Source organism: Heterodontus francisci, chromosome 8 (assembly GCF_036365525.1).
Source record: "Heterodontus francisci isolate sHetFra1 chromosome 8, sHetFra1.hap1, whole genome shotgun sequence".
Classification (NCBI taxonomy): Eukaryota; Metazoa; Chordata; class Chondrichthyes; order Heterodontiformes; family Heterodontidae; genus Heterodontus; species Heterodontus francisci.
In genome coordinates, this window is record NC_090378.1 from 84,326,024 (window position 1) to 84,347,356 (window position 21,333).

Sequence of the window (21,333 nt, forward strand, 5' to 3'; positions counted from 1 at the left end):
CTTTCCTCCTGAAGGAAGTGTCTCATTTAGCGGCCCATCCAGGGCCAGAATGCAACCATTCAAGGATTCAGCATTTGAATAGTGATCAGTTTTGGCAATCAGACTTAGCCTTGGTGCATGGGAGTCCAAGACCTATTTATGTATAGATCGTGCATACACTTGTATCCAAGAAGTTTGAGTGGCAGCCTGCTCCTGAACAGATATTATTGTTGATCTGCCAATTGCCAAGAGAAGCATGGAAACGGCTCATTGAAGATTTCTCATATAATTTTTCCTTTTATGCTTCTGGGGGCCTGAGATTGAGACATTGGTCAAGGGGTGGGGGGGCATCAAACTTGTGTCCCTCCTATCTGTGACAGCAACTGTTAGAGAACCACTGACCAGCTAGTGACTTTGTAATCTAACTCGTTTATACAGTTTAATCACAAATATCTAATGCAGTGTGTTCTTTATACAGATAAAGCTAAGCGAAGTGGTTGGAACTGGAAAAGATGAGCGAATCCTCAAAGAGGATATACTGAACTACTTGGCGAAGCAAACTGGGGCCATTTTACCACCGTCACCTGAGATTAGTCCGCCTCCACCAGAACCCGCTCTATCCAAACCTAAAGGGGCACCAACTGTTCCTAAACCAATAACTCCAACTTTGGCGTTTACGGGAAAAGATAGAACTGAGCCAGTTAAAGGTAACATGTTTGTGAGTGTTCTGAATTCTGCAAGAAGTTTAATTGTGATTTTAAAACGTGAATGATCTGGAGTGGTGCAGTGGCACAATACATTGGAATACCAGCTCACAATGGCACAAAGTGGCTAAGTACCCACAATTTTATGTACGGGGATTTCCCAATCTCAACACTGCTAATACTGGAAGCAGCTCTTGAAGATTTGGTGTCTGCTCCTCCTCCCCATTTCTTCCAGGTCGGAAGTTTAGAATGTAATCCACCACAAGCTGCTGTGACAAGTTTTCAAGCAGCCAGTTCCAGAGCCATGGGATGCTCTCTCTGCAGAGTAGTGGATGGGCATGGGGAAATTGTAAAAGTGTGAAGGGCAAAAGATGCAAGATAGTTTCAAAGATTCTGTTTAGCTGCAGCCCACACTCCATGTAAATCAATCTCAGCATCAGTTACATTAAGATTCTTTCTTAGTAAACTTGTAACATACAAACAACTAAATTGGTGGAATTATTTCATTTTTAAATATTCTGTATATAAAACTTGACAAAACAGAATACCAGGAAACAGCTTCAGTACTTTTTGACCACAGGGATCCAGAAAGCTATGGTAAAGACCATGTCCATTGCTCTGAAAATTCCTCATTTTGGCTACTGCGACGAAGTGGATTTAACCCGTCTTATGAAGCTACGAAAAGAGCTGAAAGCTGTGACTGAAGATCGAGGAATCAAACTCTCTTTCATGCCATTCTTTCTAAAGGTGGGAAGAACAAAAATAAATCTGAATTTTGACTTGGTCAAAACTGAAACTTGCATTTGAAACTTGTTCAAAAGTGCCATAAAATTGAGTGATGCAGAGTTGTGTTTTAATCCATTGTGTGAGTATTAAATGAAAGTCTTCTGTCTTAGCAACTGCTGACTGGCACACAGTTTGGCAGAGATGAGACTTTTTTTTTCTTCTGATTTCTTTATATTCCGGTTTTTTGGTTTTGTTTGTTTCTGTTATCTAAAGGCTTTCAATCCCACCCATCAAGAGCTGGTGTTCCTACCTATGTTTTGGTAGCTGCATATCTATATATGCCTGAGGCATTGCCTATGGTCTCTTGATGGATAGAAATTTAAATATACAAAATGGTTCAGAGAAAATTCAGAAATTCCCTCCATTTTAATGACCAGTATCTGCAAATAAGTTTTACTAGTAAAATTGAATGGCAAATGTTTCCACAGTAATTTTAAATTGATTAAGTTTGAGAGAAAACCATGATCAACATATCCTCTTGCTAGCATGAGCAATTCCACAGAAGATCTAGTATATAGTGACACATTTCAAACTTTACTCTTTACCATATTAGAAGTGACAGAATCATTGGTAGTAATGTTTGTGCAATCTGCTCTGAGATATTTCTGATGGTTACAGACCTCATGATAGATGGATTGGGACACTGATTTTTTTTTTAGGCCTTAGACAACAAAAAATGAAAATGTGAGGGGCGGTCTTATGAAGTACAAACTATTTCATTTATCTTTGATAAATAAAAAGGTGGCTTGTAAAATTAAAAAAATGTAATACATTTAATTTATTTTTGTGCTTGATTCCAATAGGCAGCATCTTTGGGTTTGCTACAGCATCCTATCCTAAATGCTTCATTGGATGAGAACTGCCAGTTTATAACTTATAAGGTAAAGTAATGATATAACTGCAGCACGTGAAGCTTAAAAAATGAATGTTAAGGAGTACAGTAGATTTCTTTTATGGGTAATCTAAATATTAACAAACCTTAAACTAATTTCAGTGATTACTGGGTTTAATGATTGCTGCTATTAGGTCTATAACTTGGTTGGATTAATGAGATGATTTGGATCAGAACAAAAATATCATATCTGTATGTACCTTTTCTATATGTTCTTTGTGCTGCCTTGCTACAAAAGGGAACAGTTACTTGTCGAAGAGCAATGGGGAACAAGGTTCAAAGTTGTATCTGGACAACGTCATCTGTACTCAGACATGCAGCGTTCACAAAAGAACACATTGTGATTCTAATTTTTGAATCAGATAACATATCCCTTAAATAATCTTACCAGGCCCTGTTGATGTGTTTTCTTTTAAAGTTAATAATTAAATAAGAGTTCAGAAATAGTATTGTATCCATAGCTACTCTGTTTGACTTTTGTTTAATGGTTTGCTGCTAGTACCTGACCTACTGTACATCCTTGAGAATTAATATGTATGCAGATATCTTAAAATCTGATTAGAAAGATACAGATAGTTACGTTCAACTAGTTTTAATGACAATGTTATAGTTTAAAAAGTGTGTTTTTAATATTCTTGTTAAGTGCTGTGCAATGTCAATAGGCTTACACTAGAATTCCAGTCCTGCACATGAAGTAATTTTCTTTGGTATTTTACTAATTTTATTTTAATTGCAGTACTCTGCTTATCTATCTCACCATCTCTACAGGCCGAGAGGGTGTCTAGTCTATGCTTATGGATTCAGAGTTTGCACAACCAATTTTGCTCTTTCCAAGCAGCTTTTTTCATTAATATAAAATACTTAGCAGTATCACATAGAGCAGTGTCAATAAAATTTGCCTCCATAGATCTGAAATGAACTTGCTTTAACCAGTACCCAGAGACCTGCAACCAGTGGTTAATGTTGAGGACTAAAGCTGAATTTAAATATTGTATAAACTTATTTTGGCAATTGCACTTTTCTGGATAGAGCTGCTTGCTGAGTTCTAGGGATGAAATGATGAGAGTACATGTGGGTTCTGCCTGAGTATATCCAAAGTGCTGCAATTTATTGATATGTCACACAATCAGTGGTTGCGACTGTTGCTGGAGAATGGTCTGAATGCCAGGGGTTTCAGTGCCCTACAGTGATGACTAGGGCTCTTTTGCCCTTACTTGCTGTGAGTAGACCACCCTCTTTATAGTCTGAATTTGCATCTACTTGCCTTATGCCATTGAGGCTTGTGTGAAGCTACAGATTAACGATAATTTCATTTGAGGTTACTCTCCTGGGCTAAACTTAATATCATGCTACATGTTCTCATTTATTTTTTGGTAAGTGGAAATATAACACAAACCAGAGATTAAACTGGTTTAAATGAGAAATCAAATGTGTTTTGTTATAAGAACAAAGAAAATTACAGCACAGGAACAGGCCCTCCAAGCCTGCGCCGATCCAGATCCTCTATCTAAACATGTCGCCTATTTTCTAAGGGTCTGTATCTCTTTGCTTCCTGCCCATTCATGTATCTGTCTAGATACATCTTAAAAGACGCTATCGTGCCCGCGTCTACCACCTCCGCTGGCAACGCGTTCCAGGCACCCACCACCCTCTGCGTAAAGAACTTTCCACGCATATCCCCCCCTAAACTTTTCCCCTCTCACTTTGAACTCGTGACCCCTAGTAATTGAATCCCCCACTCTGGGGGAAAAAGCTTCTTGCTATCCACCCTGTCTATACCTCTCATGATTTTGTACACCTCAATCAGGTCCTCCCTCAACCTCCGTCTTTCTAATGAAAATAATCCTAATCTACTCAACCTCTCTTCATAGCTAGCGCCCTCCATACCAGGCAACATCCTGGTGAACCTCCTCTGCACCCTCTCCAAAGCATCTACATCCTTTTGGTAATGTGGCGACCAGAACTGCACGCAGTATTCCAAATGTAGCCGAACCAAAGTCTTATACAACTGTAACATGACCTGCCAACTCTTGTACTCAATACCCCGTCCGATGAAGGAAAGCATGCCGTATGCCTTCTTGACCACTCTATTGACCTGCGTTGCCACCTTCAGGGAACAATGGACCTGAACACCCAAATCTCTCTCTACATCAATTTTCCCCAGGACTTTTCCATTTATTGTATAGTTCACTCTTGAATTGGATCTTCCAAAATGCATCACCTCGCATTTGCATGGATTGAACTCCATCTGCCATTTCTCTGCCCAACTCTCCAATCTATCTATATTCTGCTGTATTCTCTGACAGTCCCCTTCACTATCTGCTACTCCACCAATCTTAGTGTCGTCTGCAAACTTGCTAATCAGACCACCTATACTTTCCTCCAAATCATTTATATATATCACAAACAACAGTGGTCCCAGCACGGATCCCTGTGGAACACCACTGGTCACACGTCTCCATTTTGAGAAACTCCCTTCCACTGCTACTCTGTCTCCTGTTGATCCCCATAGAGATCAACAAACCAAAAGAATCAAATTTACGTACTAACCCCAATAGAAAAACCAAACTGACAAGATTTCACTTTTATATGTACAAAGTCAGATGAAATTTTTTAAAAGGAAATTAGACTCCTAGGGTACAGCTCTGGACAGAGGAATGCTGCACTGTTTTAAGTGCCTTCTTTCTGATATGACAGTGACCCAAGTGGACGTAGAAAATCCTGTGTAACTATTCGAAGATGAGAAAGGGAGTTCTCCTGTTGCCCTGGCAACAGTTATCCCTCAAACAACACAACCAAAAATAAATCAGGTCATTTATATCACTACAATATGTGGGACTTTGCTGTGCATAAATTGACTGCTGCGCTTTCCCCATATTTAGGCCCCGACAAATTTCATAGTCACAGCATTTTAAGAATCATGAATTTCACTATTTCAGATATATAAATTGTAAATTTCACCGTGTCACAAGAAACCATGTAAATGATCTATTTAAAACAAAAAAAAATACAAGGGATGTTTATGGTTTCAAATGGCATTTATTATATACTCAAACTACTGTAAAAAGCTGAATATAAACAGGTCACATGCGTTACTCAGTGAAGTCAGTGGTTGAATGTGAGCAACTTGCAACTGTCTCTTTCTTTATTCCCTGTCTCTGCCCCGTGAACTTCTGTCCATGTTTAGACACAGCTCTCTCTGCATCCACAGAGTTTGTTGGAATTGTCAGACAGTGCCGTGCTAGCCTTGTAAGATGGGGAATTCTGCATTCCACAGAGTTCCAAAACTGCAGCCCAGGCAAAGTACAATCTGCTTCTTTTGCAATGCTTTTCTAAGCAGGAATCTCCAGCCTACATAGGAACATAGGAGTAGGAGTCAGCCCATCGAGCGTGCTCCGCCATTCAATACGATCATGGCTGATCATCCACTTCAATGTCGTTCTCCCACACTATCCTCATAACCCCTGGTGTCATTCATATTTAGAAATCTGTCAGTCTCTGCTTTAAACATACTCAATGACTGAGCTTCCACAGCCCTCTGGGGTAGAGAATTCCAAAGATTCACAATCCTCTGAGTAAAGAAATGTCTCCTCATCTCTGTCCTAAGTGTCTTCCCCCTTATTGTAAAATTGTGTCCCCTGGTTCTAGACTCCCCAACCAGGGGAAACATTTTAGCTGCATCTACCCTGTCTATCTTTTTAAGCATTTTGTAGGTTTCAAAGAGATCACCCCTCATTCTTTGAAGCTCTAGAGAATACAGGTTCAGTTTCCCCAATCTCTCTTCATAGGACTGTCCCACCATCCCAGGAACAAGTCTGGTAAACCTTTGTTGCACTCTCTGAATGGCGATAATATCCTCCCTAAAGTTAGGGGACCAAAACTACACAGAGTACTCCCAGGTGCTGTCTAGCCAAGGTTCTGTACAAGTTGAAGCAAGACTTCACTACTCCTGTACTCTCGTCCTCTTGCGATAAAGGCTAACATACCATTAGCCTTCTTAATTGCTTGCTGCACCTGCATGTTAGCTTTCAGTGACTTATTGACCAGGACACCCAAGTCCCTTTGTATATCTACGCTTTCTAATCTTTTACCATTTAAGAAATACTATGCACATCTGTTCCTCCTACCAAATGGATAACCTCACATTTTTCCACATTATATTCCATCTGCCAGTGCTTGCCCACTCACTAAGTCTTTTTAAATCCCCTTGAAGCCGCTTTGCATCTTCCTCACAACACCCATTCCCACCTAGTTTTGTGTCATCCGTGAACTTGGAATTATAATATTTGGTCCCCACATCCAAATCATTGATATATATTGTGAACAGCTGGAACCCAAGCACTGATCCCTGTGGTACCCCACTAGTCACAGCCTGCCAACACAAGAATGACCTGTTTATTCTTACTCTCTGTTTTTTGCCTGTTAACCAATCCCTAATCCATGCCAGTATATTATCTTCTATCCCATGTGCTTTCATTTTGCTAACCAACCTCCTAGGGGGACTTTATCAAAGGCCTTTTGAAAATCCAGGTGTCCCATGTCCACCTACTCCCCTTTATCAGTTCTGTTAGTAACATCCTCGAAAAAACTCCAACAGGTTTGTCAAACATGATTTCCCATTCATAAATCCATGTTGACTATGCCCAATCAGATTATTATCCAAGTGTCCATTTATCACATGAATAGGATGCAAGGCTAACAGATCTGTAATGCCCTGTTTTCTCACTCCCTCCCTTCTTAAATGGGGTGACATTTTCTACCTTCCAATCTGCAGGAACCACTCCAGAATCTATAGAATTTTGGAAGATGATCAATGCATCCACTACCTCCATAGCTACCTTTTTCAACACTCAGGTGTAGAATATCAGGTCCTGGGGATTTATCAATCTTCAGCCCCATTAATTTATCCAATACAACCTTATTAATACTAATGTTCTTTATTTCCCCCTAATCCCTTGAATCTCTAATTCTGGGAGATTGCTTGTATGTTCCTCAGTGAAGACAGACACAAAGTAATCATTTAGCTTCTCTGCCATTTCTCTATTCCCTATTATAAATTCTCCTGATTCTACCTGTAATGGACCCACATTTGTCTCAGCCAAACGTTTCCTTTTTATGTACCCATAGAAGCCTTTACAGTCTGTTTTTATGTTTTTTGCTAGCTTACATTCATATTCTATTCTCCCTTTCTTTATCAGTTTCTTCGTCCTCCTTTGCTATATTATAAAATCCTACCAATCCTCAGGTTTACTACTATTTCTGGCAACTCTATAGGCCTTTTCTTTTAAACTTATGCTACAGTTTTTGTCAAAGCCAGGAATCTCATCAAACAAGTTTAAAACTAATAGGTGCATTTGTGCAGGGTCAAAGATATGCACAGCTTTCAGGAATGCTGCAGAAGGTTGTTGAAACCTCTGATCCTCTTTTTCATCACTGCTTCACACATCCCCGTAGCAGTAATATAGTTTGAGCTTCTTTGTCATGCAAGAAAACCACCTGTTGACCATAGGCATTTAATTCAGCCCAGAAGAGTACATCCATTACTTTTATTGCAAGCTTTGTGGATTGTGACGTGTCGAGATTCAAACCGTGATTAAATCCATCAATCATGTAGCATTCTTGGAAATAAACTGAACCTCCTCATTAAGCTGAGAATTGTTTAGAAGGATTACAATGTTAAAACCTGTGTTTTCACCATCAGTGTGAGCTCTTCTGAGACGAAGTCTGAGTAGTATTTCAGGGGAGCTACATGATACTGTATGCAAGAAACCAAGAATTCCAACATGTAATTACTGGCTCTAGACGAATGGGCAATGTTTTGTTCCCCACTTTCAGCCACATTTGCAATGTGTTGTCTGTATCAAAGCTTGCGGCCAGGGCTGTGTTTGAAGATCTTTTTAATGTAGCTGACCAGTTTATCGACTTTGCCAAACTCGCTTTTCCACAGCTCACTGACAAGAAATTATATGTGCATTACATGTAATATGGACAGCATTAGGCATTACACCATGGAGTACAGATGTGAAGATTTTGTCATGCAAGTTATTTTCACTAATGAAAGCAGACATGAGGTGCTGTGGGCTATCAGCAGCAGTAGAATTGTACTCAACCACAATCTGTAACCTCATGGCCCGGCATATTCCCCACTCTACCATTACCATCAAGCCAGGAGACCAACCCTGGTTCAATGAAGTGTGCAGGAGGGCTTGCAGAAGCAGCACCAGGCATACCTCAAAAATAAGGTGTCAATCTGGTGAAACTACAACACAGGACTACTTACGTGCCAAACCGCATAAGCAGCATGTGATAGACAGAGCTAAGCTATCCCATAACCAACAGATCAGATTAAAGCTCTGCAGTCCTGCCACATCCAGCTGTGAATGGTGGTAGGCAATTAAACAACTAACTGGAGGAGGTGGCTCCACAAATATCCCCATCCTCAATGATGGGGGAGCCCAGCACATCAGTGCGAACGATAAGGCTCCAGCATTTGCAACAATCTTCAGCCAGAAGTGCCGAGTTGATGATTCATCTCTGCCTCCTGCTGAAGTCCCCAGCATCACAGATGTCAGACTTCAGCCAATTCGATTCACTCCACGTGATAGCAAGAAACGACTGAAGGCACTGGATACTGCAAAGGCTATGGGCCTTGACAATACTGCAGCAATAGTACTGAAGACCTGTGCTCCAAAACTTGCCATGCCCCTAGCCAAGCTGTTCCGGTACAGCTACAACACTGGCATCTACCGGGCATTGTGGAAAATTGCCCAGGTATGTCCTGTATTCAAAATGCAGGACAAGTCCAATGCAGCCAATTACTGCCCCATCAGTCTGCTCTCAATCATCAGTAAAATGATGGAAGATGTCATCGACTGTACTATCAAATAGCACTTGCTTAGCAATAACCTGCTCAGTGACGCTTAGTTTGGGTTCCGCCAGGGCCACTCAGCTCCTGACCTCCTTACAGCCTTGGTTCAAACATGGACAAAACAGCTGAACTCGAGATGAGGTGAGAATGACTGCCCTTGACATCAAGGCAGCATTTGACTGAGTATGGCATCAAGGAGCCCTAGCAAAACTGAAGTCAATGGGAATCGGGGGAAAACTCTCACTGGTTGGAGTCATACCTAGCGCAAAGAAAGATGGTTGTAGTTGTTGGAGGTCAATCATCTCAGTTCCAGGACATCACTGCAGGAGTTCCTCAGGGTAGTGTCCTAGGCCCAACCATCTTCAGCTGCTCCACCAATGACCTTCCCTCCATCATAAGGTCAGAGTTGGGGATGTTCGCTGATGATTGCACAATGTTCAGCACCATTCGCGACTCCTCAGATAATGAAGCAGTCTGTGTAGAAATGCAGCAAGATCTGGACAATATCCAAGCTTGGGCTGATAAGTGGCAAGTAACATTCGCACCACACAAGTGCCAGGCAATGACCATCTCCAACAAGAGAGAATCTAACCATCTCCCCTTGTCATTCAGTGGCATTACGATCACTGAATCCACCATTATCAACATCCTGGGGGTTACCATTGACTCGAAACTGAACTGGAGTAGCCATATAAATACCGTGGCTATAAGAACAGGTCCGAGGCTAGGAATCCTGCAGCAAGTAACTCGGCACCTGACTCCCCAAAGCCTGTCCACCATCTACAAGACACAAGTCAGGAGTGTGATGGAATACTCTCCACTTGCCTGGATGGGTGCAGCTCCAACAACACGCAAGAAGCTCGACACCATCCAGGACAAAGCAGCCTGCTTGATTGACACCCATCCATACACATTCACTTCCTCCATCACTGACGCACAGTGACAGCAGTGTGTACCATCTACAAGATGCACTGCAGCAACGCACCAAGGCTCCTTAGATGGCACCTTCCAAACCCACGACCTCTACCAACTAGAAGGACAAGGGCAGCAAATGCATGAGAACACCACCACCTGCAAGTTCCCCTCCAAGTCACACACCATCCTGACTTGGAACTATTTTGCCGTTCCTTCACTGTCGCTTGGTCAAAATCCTGGAACTCTCTTCCGAACAGCACTGTGGGTGTACCTACCCCAAATGGACTGCAGCGGTTCAAGAAGGCAGCTCTCCACCACCTTCTCAAGGGCAATTAGGGATGGGCAATAAATGCTGGGCTAGCCAGCGATGCCCACATCCCATGAATGAATTTAAAAAATATGATTCTCGACATTGCAGCTGGCTGTTGATGTCATCAGGCTGCGCACATACGCAAACAGGCTGCTGCTCTCTGCGCTTGCGCTGTGTTCCGCATTGCCAGGACTGGTTGGCGCATGCGCAGTTGAAATCCCGCGCAACGCGGGGAGAGAGCAGGTTTGGGGGGGGAAGCGGGGAGAGTGCGGGTTTTTGGGGGAGGGGGAGGAGCGTGGAGCGAGTGGCTGAAGAACTTGGCGGCAGCAGGTGCGCACTCGCTCGCCCGCTCGCTCTCCCGCCCGCTTGCACACTCCTCCCCCTGCCCACCCGCTCAGCTCTCCAGCCATTGTGTGCTGCCATGTGTTTACATTGCCTTTGTGTGATTATTTGAGCAGCGCCATCTTTAGTCCTGGCAACTGCCAGGACATTGCAGACTGTGACGTTTTAGTGGCACAGGCTGCATTTGTGCATTTACCAGTGCAGCGCCACCTAGTGGCTGCATTGTCAGCAAAAGCAGCCTAAAAAAAACTGACAATTTTCTGAGCTCTCTGTCGACTTCTTAGAGAGGTTAAATCATTTACAGCCTACCGGACTAAACATTGAGTTCACTAATTTCAGAGCATGACTGCCCCCCCCCCCTTTTTTTATTTTTTATTTTCTTATTTTAGTTTGTACCATCATTCATTGTTTTACCATGTGCCTGCCCACTTTTTTTTTCATGTTTGTGCTTTTGGCCAGTGCTGTTCATTGTTCTGTCATTTAACAGCACTGTGGGTGTGTGAGAAACATGGCCCACTTGATAATAATTTACACCAAGTCAAACTCTGAAGAAGTAAGTTTATTTAACGTTCTTGCAAGATCGGGTGTCCTACAAGCAGGCACACCGATCAACATATTCAGTTCATGTTTATACAATACAAATCCATTTGTCCACGCCTTTATTTTACATTATTGGTTATAACATATTATGACACTAACCTATCCTATGGTTGCTACAGTCTCCTCCTCTGTTTACTTCTCCCCCTACTCTAACTTTCTAGCCCCTAACTCTTGTTTTTGTTTTACCTTATTTGGCTCTCCATTGTGTGTTTTAACTTGCAGCTGTCAGCCTTTATCTTAGTGGGGCAGTTTCTTATTCACTACATCCTTTGTTCTAACTCTTGCTGTTTCTCTGTTATCTGCCTAAGCACAATTTTTAAGTGATGTACTGTCCCAAGGTCTGTACTTACATACCCTTATCAATTCTCTTTGTCAGTGATGTACTGTCTTAAGGTCTCCACATACCCTTATCAGTTCTCTTTGTCAGTGATGTACTGTCTTAAGGTCGCCACTGACATATCCTTATCAGTTCTCTTTTTCAGTGATTTCATTATGTTGTGCACAAATGACTTCTTGGTAACTTTCCACAAGCTGTAGAAACAACATTTCAGTATTTCTTATTCTCACAGGTGTACCTACCCCACATGGACTTCAGCGGTTCAAGAAGGCAGCTCACTACCACCTTCCCTAGGGCAATTAGGGATGGGCAATAAATGCTGGCCTGGCCAGCAACGCCCACATCCCATGACTGAATAAAAAATTTAATCATTTCTTGTTTTTTTGCCTGTTCGTTTTACAGCAGTGCAGTGTCGGGTGCTCTCTTTCTGCTGCGGTGGCTTTTGGACTCTTCGTGGCACTGAGTTATTGCCCGCTGTATGTGATCCAACAAAACATTGCAGATTGTACAAAACAGTATTTCACCAGCGGCATGCAGAATTTGGCCTCCAAATTCATTCAGTTGATGGCCTGCAGTGAGGGTTGTGGCCATTTTTGATTTGCTCACTCTGTCATTCTCACTTGCCTATTACTTGAGACTGCTTCTCTCAAAACTGCTCTGGAAGCCCTCCCTCATTTACCAATCAGAGAGGTGAGCCTCGCATCAATGAATAAAATGCACACAATGGCCGATTTCATGGAGGACCCAAGATTCCATGGTCCGTGATGCATTTTTCACGGCCATGAATTTGGTAGGGCCCTACCCGTATTCCAACAGTGACAACATTTCAAAAGTAATTTAGTAGCTGTGCAGTGATTTGAAATGTTAGGAAGTTGTGGAAGGTGGTAATGTAAATCCAAATTCTTCCTTGCTTCTTACAAGACCACTACAATTTGTAAAACACTATGCAGAAGAATTCTCAGCAGCTGTTCTCCAGCAGTTGTATTGGTGCTTCAGTATAAAACTGGCAAAATCCTTATTAGTGCATGGTGAATGATGGAGGCAGATTTTTCATGACTGTTCGTAATATTGCCTCGAGTCTTATCCCTCAGATAGGGAATGACACTTGGTATATGTAAGCCAGGCGTTCTTATGTGTAGGAAAATCCTTTGGAATCCACTGAGGATTGCAGAATCGCAGATAGACCCTACTCTTTGAAGCATGAAGCAATTTCTTTGAAGAAGGAAAACAGGCAAATTTTAAAGCTATGAATAAAGAAAATGCAATAGAATGGCCAGTTTCACATGAACTAGGTAACCAAGCTTTACACACATCCACTATAAAACCGTGTAAAAGCTGACTTTACACAATGATGAAGTCCATATAAACAATTCCTGTTACTTTAAAATGGTCCTAGCCATTAACTTATCATTTCAGTATGCTTGCAAAATATAACACCTGGTGTTAAAATTTAAATCTAATTGACAAGAACAAAGGTACCTAAACATCTTTGCATGGACAGGAAGAAGTCACCACCTTTTTGAACCCTTGCTTATGTAGAATACTGCTGGTATATTTTCATAATTTGTGGCAGTTTATTTTTAAAGCAAATCTGTGGAACACAAGCACGTGTAACGACAAAGTAATGGTGACGGTAGATTCGGACTAAAACATGGCATAAGATCATGTCATTGTACTGCTCTCAGAAATTGTTTGTTTAAAGAAATGGGTAAATGCCATATGTGTTTGAGTGTTAATTTTTTGTTTGCTGTCCTGTAACAGATGTGCTTTTGTCGTTGAGCAAGAATTCAGTGTTACTTGGGTTTCCCAGTGGAAAACCAAAGTTGAGAAAAGCAAATGTTAAACTATTATGCTTAAATTCTTTGAGAAGGGGGAGTTTTTATGATTGTGCTCCTTAAATACAGCTAATTGGTAAACTCAAACACGTTTATAGTGCTTCTGGAAAGTTTATTTCTTTTTTATAAAGCCTTTTGTCAAAATTGCATAATTTTGAGAAATGTTACTCTGCTGTTAACAACATTTCTTATTTCTGCTCCATCTTTGGAGCTAATGTTAATTATCTGTCTTGCACCAGAAATTCTGTTTGGCAAATTCTAGCTGCATAGGCACTTTTAAAGTAATTTGTGATTGAAAGATCAGGAAACTCTTCCCTAACTGATTAAAGATGTAAGACTTCTGACTTCCCTGATGGCCGAGTATTTAAAGGCACTGCTTTGTGTACCATGCCATATGGACTATCCCCTGTTCAGTTCCCCAGTCTCTACCTATCTTACCTGAACAATGATAGCTGCATCTGATGAGTGTTAGTTTAGTTTAATTTTTTAGTTTAGAGATACAGCACTGAAACAGGCCCTTTGGCCCACCGGGTCTGTGCCGACCATCTACCACCCATTTATACTAATCCTACCCTAATTCCATATTCCTACCACATCCCCACCTGTCCCTATATTTCCCTACCACCTACCTATACTAGGGGCAATTTATAATGGCCAATTAACCTATCACCCTGCAAGTCTTTGGCATGTGGGAGGAAACCGGAGCACCCGGAGAAAACCCACGCAGACACAGGGAGAACTTGCAAACTCCACACAGGCAGTACCCGGAATTGAACCCGGGTCGCTGGAGCTGTGAGGCTGCGGTGCTAACCACTGCGCCACTGTGTGTTGTGCAGTTGCCTTCAGCACGGAGGAAAGGACAAGTCAAGTAAGGTCACCACTTATCACTGGTGTTCAGTGACTCCTACCAGAAGGCGTATATGTTGATATTGGGTAAAAACAGCTTTGGCTCACTATGTTCCCCCTCCTCAACACCCCCTCTAAAAAAAAAATCAAGTAGCCTGTCAAGGCATAAAAAATGGATAACATTGGCATCAATCAGTTCTGAAGTTGGTGATATAACAGTTCTGATGTTCACAAAGCACTGTGCATCACCAAAAGAGTTGGTTTCTGGCAAGATTGCATCAGACAAAGCAGCTTGTCATGGGAGATGATTTACTGGCCACTGGTAAACTGAACAGTTGAAGTGTCCACACGTACAAGCTGCTAGTCAACACAGGCCTTCACAGAGACCTCAGGTAATGGTCACTGTTTTCAGCTTTATTGATGTTTGTACAGTTATTAGAATGTAGATTTGCTTGCTTAGAAACTGCCCTACAGTGTATTCCCACTTATGGAGAGTGCACCTATTTCTAAAATGTTAATCTACCTTTCTGTTTCACATGCTGATCGATATATAGTGCTTTTCCAGCTTTTTGTTTTTATTTCAGATATTCATCACACAAGTTTTCCTTTTTATTTAAAATACTTGGGCAGTTTCTACATTAACTGGAGCTGCATTTGTTGTTGCAAAACTGCCTTCAGAAAGTGGTCTGTAGTATAAATGTACCATTATAAATTTATTTGTCTAATGAATGGGTAAATCCAGTGAAGTCATTTTGTTCTTGGAACCAAAGAACCAGTCCCAACAAAAGCATTCACCACAGTACTCGATCAGCTAAAGTGCACGAGGGAGCAGAAATTACTGATAAATATCTCAATGCTGAACTATAATAAATTACCAGTGATTAAAATATTAGCAGCCAAAAGATGAGAGTTAACTGTGTGTAATTTGTAAAATATTGATCTTAGTTTGTTTCTAACACTTGTATTTCTTAACCAGGCTTCCCACAACATTGGCATCGCTATGGATACGCAGCAAGGTCTGATTGTTCCAGTTGTTAAGAATATACAGGTTCTTAGTGTCTTTGAGATTGCAGCAGAATTAAACCGGCTGCAGACTTTGGGCTCTGCAAATCAGCTGGGGACAAATGACCTCAGTGGAGGGACATTCACTCTCTCCAACATTGGCTCGGTCAGTAAAATGCAGTTACTTTACTGCTTTTTCCCATGTCTTTGCCTTTGATTTGCTTTTTAATGATCCACCACTAATAACTTAGGCTGTTATTCAATTCATTAATGCCACATTCTGTCAGATACTGGAAGTACCAAAAATGGATATAGTTTTTGTGAGAACTGTAGCCATAACTCCACCTGGTCTTTGCCTCTTCAGCCACTATCACAAGATCTATGTCCTCAGCACAGTTTTCTCTGGTTGCACCCTGCTGCTATGTCACCTATATGCAAAACATTGTTGGTCATTTGAATTCTAATCCAAATAAGGAATGATTCAAGTACAGGGTTATGCTGTCTGTTGCTAAGATTATTTAAAACAATATTACAGTGCTGTGGGAGATATCAGTTTGCAAAGGGTACAGAGCTAAAAGGATAAAATTGTAACTGTAGCTAACTGCTTTGTAAATATAAATGACTAATATAGTTTCTGTAACTTGTAACTGAATTAAAACATTATTCTGTAAGAGGCACTTCTACCTCTCAGACCTAGATTCAGGTCCAGGGCTAACCTGGGCTACTGACTGTCTTGAGCGTGAAGTAAGTTTAAAGCAGCATTAACCCAGTTTCTAGTAAGCACTGCTCACTGAGGACCCATAGTTCTGTACAAGTAATAGTAAATGTACCAGTCTCACTCGAGCTGCCAGGATGGTTGATGTAGGAAATGATGGTGCAGTAGGGATGTTCTATTGGGGTTAATGCATGCATGTAAAATAGTCTTTTGTCCTGTTGCTGGCCTTGGATTACTATGAGCTGAGTGGAATATGTCCCATTTCCTAGTGCTAACATTGCTAACTTCAAAGAAAATTAAAACTCAACTGAAGGTTTTTCAGACAAAACTTCCAAATATATTCTTTAGGCACTCTTCTGGGTATTTTTGCTAATGCCTGTTTGAAGCTAAGCTGCAAGCCTACCTTTTAACCCAAATATCAGGATTACTAGTTTTGGTGTGTAAATCAGTTTCTGAAATATTGGAGCAATATAGGTAAAGAAGTAGGTTTAAATACTATCCTGTTATTATGAACAATGGCATCTGGAGAGTGATTACATTGTTGGAATCACATTGAGGTGCTCACATCCTAATGTGCAAAAAGCAAAACTTGGCTGGTTAGCTGTCAGCTGATCCCCATGATGAGATTACAATCTTGCAGTTATTCTTGTGGCTTATTTTTAAATCATTTGTGCGGTGAAGTTTGGAAGGATAATTTTATTTTCAGCCTGATGGGGGTGGGCAGTAGAAAGCAGTGGATGTAGTGGCTGAGATTAGCATCTCTCTGTGCTCTTTATGAAAGGAATTAACACTGTATCATCACTCCAGTTTAAGTGACGATCCACAAATGATTACCAAATAATGAGAATATAACCTAATTGAATTATTTTAATATTTGGTGTATAGGTCCTTTTTGAATGGTTACAAATACGTTAATGCAGCATAAAACTACATTTCTTTTTATGTCAGACATACATGCTTAATATGTTAATTTTGTTCCTTAGTCCTACCCCAGTGTGGCTCTTAGATCTGCAGGGACTGCAATTTGAGCCTGATGATTCTGATCAGTTCTTCATTCACTGGTGATAGAACTCTGGTCACTTTGCAGTGCTGCTTTCAGCTGACTGCTTCTCTTCTCCCTGTCCCCCAAACAGAACCAGGTTGGCATGTTGGGCAGCCCTGGCATTTGAACTCATGAGCTTGAGTCAAGCTCTCCGTTACATGAAGGACTGGATTTTTTTTTTACTTCTTAATCCCCAGACTCAGCTGCTGTCTAGTTGCAATTTAAATGTTGGTGATTCAACTGCTCATATTAATGTAGTGTTTCGAATTTCACTGATTTTGATCAGATTTATCTTCTGGTTAAAAGTATATTTAGAGTTTCACATGATGGTTTAGTACAATGTTGGCTTTCCTGCTAACAAGCTAAAAATAAATGTGACAGTCACATGTGACTGTAAAGCCAGAATTCGAGTATCCAGCTCCAATGAGTGTACACTACTGGGGGTCACAGTATCAGCTTGTACACCCTGACACACAGCTAGCTGTAGATACAGTAGCTACATGACTAATGTGGTATGCTGTACGTATAGTGATTACACTAATGGACACCTCTGTGCGCCATTTCATTGGCTCTTTGCCAGTTCAAAAACAATTATAGTTCCACATTCTAACTGTGCAGTTTCTTTTATTTAATTGTAAAATAAGGTTTATAATGTTGGATGCTTCAGAGATCTTTACTGTGCCATGTGTGTCTGTCTGTAGATCGGTGGTACCTACGCTAAACCCGTCATATTACCTCCAGAGGTAGCTATTGGAGCTATCGGAAAGATACAGGTATGTATTATGGCATGGTTATTCTTGTGGTTGTAGGAATTCATATGTTTTCATATGCTATCTTACCCACATTTCTGATAAACATATTTAATGCTTTAGGTCCTCCCCCGATTTAATGATAAAGGTGAAGTGATCAAGGCTCAAATCATGAACATTAGCTGGTCGGCTGATCACCGGATCATCGATGGAGCCACAATGGCCCGCTTTTCAAATCTTTGGAAGTCTTATTTGGAGAACCCCGCATTCATGCTGCTAGACCTAAAGTAAAAGAGGGTGATTGATAAACACCTTCCTACAACAGACCAGCTTCAAAGAAGAGCAGTTCATTTTATTTCGATTATGATTTATAAGTGCTGCCACATCCTTCTCTAATGGTTTTGTATTCTGAACAGTAACTTGTTTAAAGCAGTTTATATTTGGTAGAGGTTAGGTTTCGGTTCTTTTTGTTAATAGTGGTGGAAGGGTTACAGTTGTTCGAGGGCAAGGTTTATACTGAACACGTGGTTAAAGAATCAATTCCTTCTCTCTTTCTCCCTATAAACCACCCTTCCCCCGCCCCCCCCCCCCCCCCCCCCCCAGAAAATGACGGTTAGGCCATTGTGGAAGTCTGACAATTATAGCATCTAACTTTAACTGCAAAAACACAGGCCGTAATTCAATAAAAGCAGTTTGCAGTCTAATTTGTCTTCTCTCCTCGTCCCTTTGCACACTGAAGACTTTTTATAAGCTTTCAGAATATACACATTTCTTCTGTTACATAATGGCTGCAGAAATTGTACCTTACGAAATTTTACAAAAAATTATGGAATGTTAGAAATGTGCAGAACCATAGGATGTTTATTGATCTCCACTGTTGTAATAAACTAATAACTGTGGCCTGTTTTAAGTTTTGGTGCTCTGTGCTCAAAGGGTTTATGCAGTTTTATTAACCCGACGATTTCCAGGTTCTGGTCACATGAAAAACATTAAATATGTATTCCAACTCTAATTTAAAGTCCAAAGATCATGTGCAAAATATACATATAATTGTTCTGATCTTTACAAGATTGGTTGCAATAAATATTTACTGTGAAATAACATTTGAAGCTTTTTTGATCTTTGCAGCAGACTTTCATTTTGAACATTTTTGAAAAATAAAAATGCAGCACTTTCTATGCAGCACTAACTGAACAAGGTTTCAAGATTATTTGCTGGATAAACACTTGTAAAAGTGTTTTGTCTGTGTTTTAGAAGGGAAAATATGATTGTGAGTTGTGATTTCCTTTGAATGTGACTTCTATTTTGACCGACTTTCTATATTCCACTGAGGTTCATCAGGTAGCAAAGCTCCTTTTATTGTGCATAGGACATTTGTGTGTTTGCATAAACGGCTGTTGGTGTTTTTGTTTTCGATTTGTAGCAAAATGTATATTATTTCATGTAAATAACAGATGTAGATAGTCTTTAGTTTACAGTATTGTGCTTTGTGTTTAGCCAATAGGTTGCAAATTCTGCAAATGCTACATCTTAATGCCACATACAATAACTTTAAATTGTCACTATTGTCTTAAAGACAAAGAATGATTGCTAACTAATTATGGTTTGCAGGTTTTGGTCATCTTCATTCTGTAACTGTCTTTGAAGCTAAAATATTTTTTTCTCTTTGCCATCTTGTCTCACCTGGCCCCCATTTCTTTTTATGGACTAGTACTTTCCTGGGCATATACCTTCAATAAGAGAGGAAAAGAAACTTATCAAGAAATTCTCTCCCTTTTTAATGGAATGTGGAACCTATCACAATATTTGAGATTTTTAACCAAGTTACTGAGATATCCCCACAATTAGAGTTTCTGTTTGAATAATGTGGAGTGCACAATCTTTCTTCTCTTAGCATCGTAGAATAATACAGAACAGATGGAAGCCATTTAGCCCATTGTGTCTGTCTGCTCTTTGAAACAGCTATCCAATTATTCCCCTCCCCTACTCGCTCTTCATTGCACTGCAGATTTTTTTCCTTTTCAAGTGTTCAGTTTTTGAAAGTTATTAAATCTGCTTCCACCAACCTTTCGGGTAGTGCATTCCAGATCTGTAACTCGTGGAAATTTTTTTCCTGCAGGTCACCTCTGGTGCTTTTGGCAATCCCTTAAATCTCTGTTCTTTGGATACCAACCATTCAGTCACTTAGAAACAGTTTCTCATTTGCTCTATTAAAACCCTGTTAAATAGCTCTGTCAAATCTCTCCTTAACCTTCTCTGCTCTGAGAACAACCCCAGTTTCTCAAGGCTCACCACATAACTGAAGTCTTTCATCCTGATATCATTCTAGTAAATCTCCGCTGCACCTTCTCAAAGACCTTGACATCTTTCATAACGTGTGGTGCTGAGAAATTAGCTAGAATACTCCAGCTGAGGTGTAACCAGTGTTTTGTAAAGGTTCAGCACAACTTCCTTGCTTTGTATTCTGTCTCTCTATTAATAAAGCCAAGCATCCCATGTGCCTTTTTAACAGCCTTCTCAGCTCGTCCTTCCACCTTTCAGAGGTTTCCTTTAAAACTGTACCATTTACTTTACATTACCTCTCCTCATTCTCCCTACCAAAATGAATCACTTCACACTTCTGTTTTAAATTTCATCTGCCATGTGTCTGCCCATTTTACCAGTCTCTGTCCTGTTGAAGTCTGTTACTACCTCCTCTCTGTTTACTATATTTCCAAGTTTTGTGTGTCTGCAAACTTTGATATGCCATGCATTTCCCAAGGCCAGGTCAGTAATATAGATCAAAAAGAGTAGTGGTCAGAACACCAACCCTGTCCATTCTGAAAAACAACCATTCACCACCACTTTTGTCCCTTAACCAATTTTGTATCCACACAGCCGCTGCCCCTTTTATCTCATGGGCTTCAATTTTTCCAACAAATCTGAGTGGGGCCACATCCTGCTTACAAATATCCATCCTTGCTCAAGCATGTGGAGTTTAGCCAGTTAAAATTGTGAAACTTTTGAATTAGAGCATTTATAAGCTTCCTGCTTGTTATTTTTAATTTTATTTTTTAAATTTTTATCCAAGTAAGACCCCACTACCTTACTAGGGAATTGGCTTGTAGGAATATCTGAAACAGAGGTTGGCCCCTTCCGGTCTCATCATTGCCCAAGTCGCCTAGCTCACTAATCAGTAGCACCCTGAAGTACTGCCTTGTTTAGGTATTGTATTACGGAGTCTGCCATGAATGATTAACCAAGATGGAAGATTGGAAATAAATCCAAGCAACAGAACACTATTAAATAAAAGAACAGGATATGGTTATAAAATGTTGATTATCTCAAACTAGTATTCTGCCTGAAATTGTGTGGGGGCAGGGAAGAGGAAGAGCGTGGGAGAAGTGTTTAGGTGCATATTAAGAACATTGA

The 21,333-nt window shown here is 40.6% G+C and overlaps 1 protein-coding gene across 1 annotated transcript in view; it reads left to right on the top strand.

The window, feature by feature from the left end:
* dbt (dihydrolipoamide branched chain transacylase E2) overlaps positions 1 to 19,023 on the top strand; it is a 61,392-nt gene extending 42,369 nt beyond the window's left edge. The window contains exons 6-11 of the mRNA XM_068037563.1: positions 458 to 686; positions 1,264 to 1,430; positions 2,273 to 2,350; positions 15,391 to 15,582; positions 17,875 to 17,946; positions 18,046 to 19,023. Of these exons, the coding sequence (XP_067893664.1) occupies positions 458 to 686; positions 1,264 to 1,430; positions 2,273 to 2,350; positions 15,391 to 15,582; positions 17,875 to 17,946; positions 18,046 to 18,213 (906 nt within the window). The 3' untranslated portion in view covers positions 18,214 to 19,023. The remainder of the gene's footprint in view (positions 1 to 457; positions 687 to 1,263; positions 1,431 to 2,272; positions 2,351 to 15,390; positions 15,583 to 17,874; positions 17,947 to 18,045) is intronic.
* The last annotated feature ends 2,310 nt before the right edge of the window (positions 19,024 to 21,333 follow it).